Source organism: Glycine soja, chromosome 6 (assembly GCF_004193775.1).
Source record: "Glycine soja cultivar W05 chromosome 6, ASM419377v2, whole genome shotgun sequence".
NCBI classification, from domain to species: Eukaryota; Viridiplantae; Streptophyta; class Magnoliopsida; order Fabales; family Fabaceae; genus Glycine; species Glycine soja.
Window position 1 is genome coordinate 13,460,951 of NC_041007.1, and position 10,103 is coordinate 13,471,053.

Below are 10,103 nucleotides of genomic sequence, written 5' to 3' on the forward strand. Positions count from 1 at the left end.
ACTAACAATACACTACATATGCATAAAAAAACTCCCTAACCCGTGACTTTCACTATTAAAATACTCTAACCCTACACCACACACAATACAAACCACAACCCTGGACCACTTATAATCAAACTCCCCGAATGAGAAAAGAATTCCTTTAAAGGTGTATAGAATCTAATTTGCAATCGTAGATTTGTTCTTGATGTTTGCTTCCCATGTCAGCTGCATAAGCCTCACGCCCGCAATAACTGAAGTTGCTAGCCATCGATCTAAGACAAGATTGTTGATAATTGCTAAATATGCTTTAATTTCACACATAATTTGAGGCGACTATCAAGCATATTTGATACACTGGACATTGTTTTAACTAAAAAATTAGGATGAGATAAGAATTATCACTTAGGATCTTTAGATTGTTAGTTTTAGGACTTTTGATGTTTTTGAGGAAGTTTTTACAGAGAATTAAGTCAGCAACACAAGTAGAGCTCTGGTCACTTAAGAGTGGCTTGTTGTACGCTTAAGCAAGCCAACTCAAAAACAAATGGAGGAGTCACTGACATGCCTCACTCAACCGAGCCTTCCTGAATGCTTTAGTGAGATGAATGATGAAGTCAAGTTCACTTAAGTGTGACATGCTATGTGCTTAAGTGTGTTAAGTCAGTGAACAACCTTGAATTCATTGGAGGTACTCGCTTAAGCCCAAGCCTCAAGGTGCTTAAGTAAGATAATCAAGTCAAAGGAAGGTCACGAAGACCTTGCTTAAGTGCGACATTTTGTGCGCTTAAGCGAGGAGATCTGTAGTTGTAATTTTTGGAATCAAAAGGTCTCGCTTAAGCAAGATGCAACTCACGCTTAAGCGAGGAGGTCACGATAGGATCAGGCCCATATCATCTTATAAAAAGAGCAGAGTTATAATGAATAGGGGAATTTTAGTGCATTTCAGACAATGACTTTTGGAAAGAGAGAGAGAGAGAGAACTATTCTTAGGGATTTTAACTTTGATTCATGACACATTTGCATGTTTGATCCTTGCAATTGTAATCAAGCTATGAACCACTTATCTCCTCATCTATTGAGGTTGGATAGGTTGAACCTAATTTTATGTAATACTCTCTTTTAATACAATTATCTAGATTTCTTATTATTATTATTATTATTATTATTATTATTATTATTATTATTATTATTATTATTATTATCATCTTAACACTTGTTTTAGATTGATCACATATTATTTGATATTAGGAATCAATAGTTTAGTCGACAAACATTCGTTTGATTCTCGAACTAAAAAGAGTACTTAATTGGGATAGATTCTAAACATAAATCAAGATCAATTAGTCTCCTTTAATTCTTAAATGTTATGCTAGTTATTTAGATTGATTAGTCAAGACATTGAAAATTAATTTAAATAACTTACTCTTTCGCCTAATACATTAGGGTTAAAATATAATTGTGAATTGAGGATAAATTGCATACTAGATTAATTGGGATAATTACATTGAAGAAGGGGAAAACCAAGTCCAACCCTGGTTGTCAAACCATTAATTCTCACAACAATACTTTAATTGTTTCTTCAACTATTCTCTTTTATTTGCTTTTTACTCTTAGGCTTGTTCTTTTACCCATTCAAATACAAACAATTAAGAAATAATTTTAGAAAACCTTAGTTTCTTCATCCTAATTGCCTCAATATCCAATAGTCCTTTGAGATACGATTTGGACGCAAGTCCTGTTCTTATTTTAAAACTTGATTACACTTGATCACACAAAAAATCACCAACAATTGCTCAGGATCAATTAAGTCTTCCTATGCATGTCATCAATTAGTAGAGGAATGAAAGCTTTAAGCCTCACATCTTTCTCAATGAAGACACAAATTGGATTTGGGAATTTTTCCAAATGTTAGGGTTAATGTGTCTCTTTTAGTCTCTGTGTAGTTATTGATGTACAATTTAGGTTAGTTGATTTTTCATTTGTTCAATTTTTTAGTTTTTAAATTTAATTAATTATTTACAAGACACCTAACCCTCAACCAATACAAAGCAATCACATGTCAACAAAGGTGAACATTAAGGTTAATTGCCAATGCACTTAAATTGACATTCCAACCAAAATTCTCTATTTTCAAAAACATGGAGACTCAATGTCTATTTTTTTAGGAGAACAAAAATTATGGATTCATGAAAATAGGGAGACCAAAAATTGCACCTTTGCTCTTATATAGATGGATTTGAAGTTTTTATTTCCTTTAATTGTATTTTAATCTGTGTATTGTACACGTCAAATCTAATATGAATATTTTATGATTATAATTATTTATTATATAATGAAAAATTATTTAGTTTATATAATGGAAAAAGCACAATTTAAATATTTACTTTTTAAAATAATTACATGTATTTACTAAAATGTGTTTAAGACGCCCGATTAAAAACAAGTAAAAGAAAGAGAAGTCATCTCGTTGTTGAGTAAGCATTACCCTTCTCACAATCCTTGCTACAGTTTGGTTAGAGATATTAAGCATTTTGCCTTCCAGGGAGGTATTTTTTAGTGGCGTCATACTCTCAGGGAAGGAAACCAAGTTGCTGATGGGCTTCCTAATTTGGGTTTATCCTTAGATAGGCAGTTTAGGATTTTTGAGGATGTTCCTCATTTTATTTCAAACTATGTTTTAGCGGATGTAAGTTCAGTGATATTTCAGCACAGCTTCTAGTTGTTTCCTTGGGGCTTTGCCCCTCCCATTCACCAAGAAAGAAAGAAAGAGAGTTTGATTACGAGGAGTTTGTCAACTAAAAGTATGTGTATGGTTATTTTCATAAATGAATTTAATAGTTTGAATACAAAGTTTGTGGACAAAAGTTTTACATCGAATAACGTGTTGCCACATTTAATAAATTCGACATCTCATGAGCCATCAAGAAGCTCGTTGGTTGATGTGGTATGCTTGCTCTTTACATAAGAATCAACTAACCTATGCTACCAAAGAGACAAAACATTTCCCATCATGTGTATAACCTATCATACTACTGCTTATGTACAATAATTAATTACAGGCATGACCTTGTGTCAGTCAGATAAGTTAACAATCTGATCAAGCTGATTCGTAACAAAGGGGTTTCCATTAGCATCCAAATCAATGAGGACAGTGTCTCCTTGCTTGCACTCTCCATAAAGGAATGCCTCACTCAATGGATCTTCTATTAGTGATGTAATTGCCCTTCTCAGAGGGCGAGCACCATATGTTGGGTTATAGCCTTGCTGGCACACAAGGTTCTTGACTGCTTCAGACACCTTTACATGGACTCCTAGGGACAATACCCGTTTCTTCATGTCTTGCAGTAGCAAATCCAATATTTGGAGCAACTGTAGTAAAAATAACATCAATAACACCAACAAAATGAACAACATAGATTATTTTAAACTTGAGTAACACTCTACATTATTCCTTAAAATTATAAATATCAGTTAATTTAATAATTGGAAAGAAAATTTATCCTCTAACTTTTACAAGTGTAAGTCAATTTATTGACAATTAATTTAGTCCTTGACATTACAGAACCAATCAGTAGTCCCTAAATTTGGCAAACATTATCAATTTGATTCAACTTAATCTGTAGTATTAGAGGCCAAATTAACTTATGTACAGTAAAGTCAAGGACTAAATTTATATGTTCCAAATTCAGGGATTGTCATATTCAGAGATCACACTGATAGATCCATAATATTAAACTGGTCATTGTTATTCAAGAACTAATTTGATACTCCCTTAAAATCTTAGCTTAACTATTCACTACTATACGACCCTCTAATCATAATCTAGATTTTCTAAGTCATCATAGTTCAGAAAGAATAAGCTGCTAGGCGTGCTTGAATATTTAGTTTCTGTAAAGAAAATCAAAATTATTGCTAACAAACACGACTGAAATGATATACTAAGAGCCTACCAAGTGACTATTAATATTACCAGTGAGCTATTAATCATAACCAAAACTTCACGAACCTGTGACTTTTCAAGGGGTTGAAATACTACCACTTCATCTATCCTGTTGAGCAATTCTGGACGAAAATATGACCTCAGTTCTTCAATTACCATCGATTTCAAGCCATTGTATGATGTTGTTTTATCATCTGGAATCAAGAAACCTATGGAGTTGTGTCGTCCCTTAGCAATGGCACTAGACCCCACATTTGAAGTCATCACCACCAATGCATTTTTAAATGAAACTCTCCGACCCTGTTAGAGCCAGGTTTTCAAACATTAAACAGAAAATTTAGGACACCAGTAGTAAAAGTAAAAAGTTCAGATTACATTGACACAAGTATTCACTTTTACTTGGCAAAGAAGCACAAAGGGAAGAAATGAAATTCAAGGAAAAAGTTTCTGATGACAGTTCTAGTAGATTATTAAGGTTCACATCCGCATTCACAAACCTGAGAATCAGTAAGTTGACCATCTTCTAAAATTTGAAGAAGAATGTTGAATATATCTGGATGAGCTTTTTCTATTTCATCCAACAATAACAGTGTGAATGGTTTTCTTCTAATTGCTTCTGTTAAAACGCCACCCTCTCCATAACCAACATAACCTGGGGGAGATCCTATCAATTTGCTCACTGTATGCCGTTCCATATATTCGCTCATGTCTAATCGTACCATGGCTGCCTCCTGAATCAGTTAACATGAAAGGCTAAATATTAAAAGATGAACAATTGTGACATGTGCTGATCACAATGTAACCACTGCAGATCATAAAAAAGAAGAAAAACAACAACAAAATCATCTCTAACTATGATTGCTAAAACATAGTGTGTCAAGCCTTACCGATCCAAAGTAACACGCCGCCAAAGATTTTGCGAGTTCTGTTTTCCCAACACCAGTTGGGCCACAGAATAACATAGCAGCTATGGGTCTATCAGGATCCTTTAGGCCAACCCGGGATCTCTTCACAGCTCTAGAAATGGCAGCAACAGCCTCCTCTTGTCCAATCACACGCTTCCGAAGTTGATTCTCAAGATCTAACAGAAGAATTCTTTGATCAGCTGTGAGCTTCTGTACAGGAATTCCTGACCAGAGGGAAGCAACTGCTGCTATATCTTCTGGCCCAACTTCTATAGGTCTAAAGAGAAAATATAATGTGTTAGCCGCTCAGAAATCAAATCCAGATACATACAAATGAATGCCCTCTGATTATGGGGTCAAATAACATACTCATTATCGGTGGTTGTAGAAGATAAATATGAGTCCAGTATGAGTTCATTGGTATCGTCAATGCTAGAAGCGCCATAGTATTTAAGCTTGTTCTCCTGAACCAGTGGGAAAGAAATGTCATCTTAAACTAATACTGTAAGCAATTGATACAGGCAACAGGAAAATACTGTAACCAATGCCATTACCATTTCATGCATGGACTTAACATCTTTAATTTCTTGCCAGTAATCAGCTGGGCACTTAGAAAGGATTCCAGTTTCGTGCTCCTTTTTCTTCTTAAAGGCTTCAATACAAGCTCTACTTCCTGCTTCATCTATGAGGTCAATAGCTTTATCAGGTAGATACCTATCAACTATGTATCTCGCTGACAAATCAACTGCAGCCTTTATAGCCTCTGCAGTGTATCTGCATTTGTGATGTGCCTCATATTTCTCACGTAGACCCGTAAGTATCTTGATTGCATCATCCTATATATTAAAGCATACAGTCCAATAAGAAATCAAACTATGATTAAAATGCTAACATATAATGATATAGACATGAATATGGAATACAACCTCAGTCGGCTCATCAACCCAAACAGGTTGAAACCGTCGAGCCAATGCCGTATCTTTCTCAAAATAAAGTCTGTATTCATCTAGGGTGGTTGATGCAATACACTGTAAAGAAGATAAAGTTATTGCACTATGAATACCAGACAAGATATGGTGTGTACATACATATTGTAATATAATTCTTAACAAAGAACAAAAGTGATGATCCCATCTTATACAAAAAATAATAACTTTTAAGCTCATGCAAAATGCACCATAAAATGGATAACCAACTACAAAGGAAAATTCATCAAAGGGCAGAATTATTTTCTTCACAGTTGTTACACCCAAAAAGTTTAAATTCAGAGAGAGCATCTCTTTGCCTACCATGAACCCCGCCCCAAGAAAAAGAACAAATGAAAACCTCAACGAAACAAAAGATTTAACAGAAAATAAGTTATTGAATATAATCACTTATCAACCAAGCAAAGAAACAGCCCCATCCATGGCACTCAATAGCCTTAGCATTATTGAATATAACAAATTCTGGCAATGAAAACCTTATCTACCATAGTTTTGACTAGAGGATGCAGAATAAGTCACATGATTTGGGGAGGGGGTGTTGAATTGCAATCGTCAGAAAATTTATTAACTTGATTATTAGAACCTTTCTGATGGTTTCCTCAAGTTCAACTTCGTGATCAGAAAGGTTTTCGAAGTATAACATTGGATAAAAAAAGCTTAGCTATCTGATGACTTCACAAATTAGGGAAATGTGAAAACTGATCAATCAGCCCAGTACATGCTCCTTGACATTCCCGCTACCTTTTAGTCCATTAAACTTTGTTCAAATCACTCCTCCAAGAGGTTCATATTCATTAATCCTCATTGCACCTAAGATAAAAAATATCAAGACCCGGCTTGATGGAAATTGGAGAGAGTGAGAGACTCAAGCACTAAACATACAACTTTTCCATCATTTCAGTTATAGGTTGCCTTGTTAATGAAAGAATTTCTCTAGTACATGTGGCCTTTGGATTCCATAACTTATGAAAAGCAAGATATTTAACACATATCTCTTCCAGTTCCAAATGATAATGATTCATGATGGCCTTTCATCTGAGAGAATGTATAGTATGATCTAAGCTGCATCTAAATACAAGTATGATAGCCTCCCAAATTTTCATGAAGATGTCTATTTTACTAATCTCAAGTATGATAGCTGTGTAGTAACTAGTAAGCAGTAACCATATATTTTGACCTCCAACTTTAATCTTATGTGTTATTAGTAATTGTTTACACTACACCAGCCCTCAAACCGAAGACGTGTTTATGTTCAGGAGTCATTTAGAATAGAAAAAACTAGCAAATGCAAATACATGACCAATAATCACCTGAAATTGACCCCTTCCAAGTGCAGGTTTAAGTAAATTAGCTATGTCAAGGCCAGATCCCTTATTTCCTCTCCCAATTGTCCCTGCCTGAACAAGTATGTGAACTTCATCAATGAAGAGAATGACATCACCTGCATTTCAAGAATAATCAGAGAGAGCTAAAAAAAAAAAAATCCTCTTCTAGGTTCTAGCCAGCCAAGTATGTATTCACCTAACTTTTTCACTTTTTTTTATTGTTAAAATGTATTCACCTGACTTTATTATGTCTTTTACTAATTTTGTAACCCGTTCCTCTAGTTCTCCTCTTTCTTTTGCTCCAGCCATTAATAGGGCTATATCCAAGGACATCACACGCTTTGTCTGCAGAAACACAAATCAGAGTAAAATTACAATGACACAATTACACAAGGGCAGATCAGAAAAGAAAAAGTTGGGAAACACCAATAAGTTATTCAGAAACATACCAATAAAAAAGGAGCAACATCTGCCTTAGCAATGCGAAGCGCCATCCCTTCTGCAATAGCTGTTTTTCCAACTCCAGCTTCACCAAGAAGAATGGGATTGCTTTTTGTTTTTCGGCATAGAATTTGAATAATTCTCTGAACTTCAACTTCTCGGCCAACAACTGGATCAATTCTTCCTTCACTCGCACGGGCAGTGAGATCCACACAAAATTGTGATAGAGCACTCTCCTCTGACAATGATTTCAAAAACTCTTCTCAGTTCTCAGCCTCACAAAAGTGCAAAACAATGAACAAACTTATAAACGATTTTCTTACCTCCTGTTGTGGCAGAGGCTCCTGCATCAGAACCTTTTCTAGAAATCGATTTGTTAGGCACCCCCTTGGACATCACATTCGGTTCTCTACCATCTTTAGCAATCTCTTTTTGTAGTCTGGAGAATGCCACAGATGCCAACTGGCTTCCATTTGTCCCCAATCTGAAATCATATTTGTATACTACCAACATCAATGGCAAAAAAATTGATCGTTACACATATTTTTTTTTAATTTCAATCATAGATTCTACACATACTACAATAGCATCAATCACATTTATCTACAATTTTCTATAACATCAAGTATCACGATGAAACTACAACCGCAATCATGATTATACACATTTATTTTTATACTGTAAAAGATTATAGTTATACATATTTTTAATTTTAATCATAGATCTTGCACGTATCACAGACACATCCGCCACATTTGTCAACAATTTCTTATAATAGAAAAAATTTGCTGACAAAACTGCAAACATAACCACAGAATAAAATCTCACGAGTAACGACTACAATTCATCACTGTGACTGCATCGTGATCCGTTCACATAAGCTGTATTTGTTGGCATCAGCCACATTTGTCAACAATTTCTTATAATATAAAAAAATTGCTGACAAAACTGCAACCATAACCACAGAATAAAATCTCACGAGTAATGACTACAATTCATCACTGTGACTGCATCGTGATTTGCGACCATAGTCACATAAGTTGTATTTGTTCACAATTTTCTACAATATCAAGAATTGCCACAAAATTACAACAGCGACCACAATTTAAAATATTAGAACAAAAAAATCCAAGGTTGGGAGGGAATTGTTATTATAGTACCTGTAAAGGACCCTACTAACACTTCCATCATCTACTTTGACCAAACCAACGGTAATGTGTTCGGGGCCAACGAACTTGTGTCCCAGAGACTTGGAATACTCAAACGCAGCCTCAAACACGCGCTTCGCGTTAACAGAAAACGGAACCTGCGTGGCACTCGCTTTGCTACCGTCATCATCAACCCCAGCACGTGCGGCACCAGAGCCGGCACGTGCGGAGCCATTCCGAAGCCAGACGCTGCGCACAACCTCACGCGCCTTCTCGACGGTGACACCAGACGCGAGAAACCCATCGGTGGAACGATCCTCCTCGGCTATGAGCCCCAGAAGAAGATGCTGCGTGTAAACTAATTCGCTTCCGAGCGCTTTGGCTTCCCTCTGCGACAAAACTATGGCCTTTATAGCTCTCTCGGTGAACCTCTCGAACACCGCGGAAACCCTCAACGACGCTCTTCTTCTCTTCTTATTTGTTCTGATCGGTGACAGCGAGGTGAGGGTGAAGCCTTTTCTTTGAGAGACGAGAAACGAAAGAGAACTATAGGGGCGCGTGAATAGAGGAGGGTACGAGGTAGCAGAAACCGATGATGTGGTTGTGGTGGAACACGGTTCCAGAGGGAGGGAGCGGTTGCGTGAGTAGCGGTTGGAAAGTACTATTGTTCCGAACCATGAGGATGAAACTTGCATCGTTGAGAGGGTGATTTGGGTTTTTTGCGGCCAAAAATGAAGTGAGTTTGGAGGTTGAGGTTGAGGCTGTTACGTGTGAATAATGAATGTTAAGAAGCAGTGAGGCGCGAAGATCACGGGGGTTTCGTTGATGACTAAGAAAAGGAACCTTTTTTGTTTATTTATTTAACTTAATTTTTGTGGGATTTTAAATTGAAGTTTTTCTTTCGTTTTTGGATTTAGAAGAAGAAAGAAGAACGGGGAAGGAAGGTATGGAGTGAGAATGGCGGACACGTCACCGAGAGCAAAAGAAAGCCAACTTTTTCTTGCTTTCTTTCTTACTTGGGAAACTGCTAATTGCTAATGCTTTGATCAATCCAGAAAGCAACGCCAAAAGGTCAGCGTACCTCGACTTCCCGCAACGCAACCACTTTCTTCTATAGCCGCCAACCTTTTTTTTTTACAAATACTAGTACTTCTAATTAATCACAATAATGATGAACTAAAATATCTTGGGCCATTATGAAAGGGGTAATGAATCTACCCAAAAAATAAATAAATGAAGCAAGTTCGCTTATGCTACCATTAAGCCATTAATGCTAAGGTTCAGTACTAGTTGGGACTTAATTAAGACATACCAACTTTTATGATCATTTAATCAATTACTTACGTAGTTCACTTCTCAATGATGATTTTTTC

The 10,103-nt window shown here is 36.1% G+C and overlaps 1 protein-coding gene across 1 annotated transcript; it reads right to left on the reverse strand.

Moving 5' to 3' along the window:
* Positions 1-2,772: 2,772 nt before the first annotated feature.
* Positions 2,773-9,838, reverse strand: LOC114415972 (chaperone protein ClpD, chloroplastic-like). Its single transcript, XM_028380840.1, has 12 exons — positions 8,743-9,838; positions 7,906-8,066; positions 7,591-7,820; positions 7,378-7,486; positions 7,127-7,257; positions 5,757-5,858; positions 5,385-5,666; positions 5,200-5,294; positions 4,813-5,107; positions 4,423-4,656; positions 3,992-4,225; positions 2,773-3,354 (listed from the first exon to the last, which is right to left on the reverse strand). The coding sequence occupies exons 1-12, from the start codon at positions 9,423-9,425 to the stop codon at positions 3,058-3,060; spliced, it is 2,853 nt and encodes a 950-aa protein (XP_028236641.1). The 5' UTR covers positions 9,426-9,838; the 3' UTR covers positions 2,773-3,057.
* Positions 9,839-10,103: the final 265 nt, after the last annotated feature.

Excerpts from the sequence above, each read along its gene's own strand:
- LOC114415972 (XM_028380840.1), bottom strand. The coding sequence starts at position 9,425 with ATGCAAGTTTCATCCTCATGGTTCGGAACAATAGTACTTTCCAACCGC. Across the intron at positions 7,487-7,590 it reads ATGTTGCTCCTTTTTTATTG|ACAAAGCGTGTGATGTCCTT; the intron begins GTATGTTTCTGA and ends GTGTTTCTGCAG. Across the intron at positions 4,226-4,422 it reads GTCAACTTACTGATTCTCAG|GGTCGGAGAGTTTCATTTAA; the intron begins GTTTGTGAATGC and ends TGGCTCTAACAG.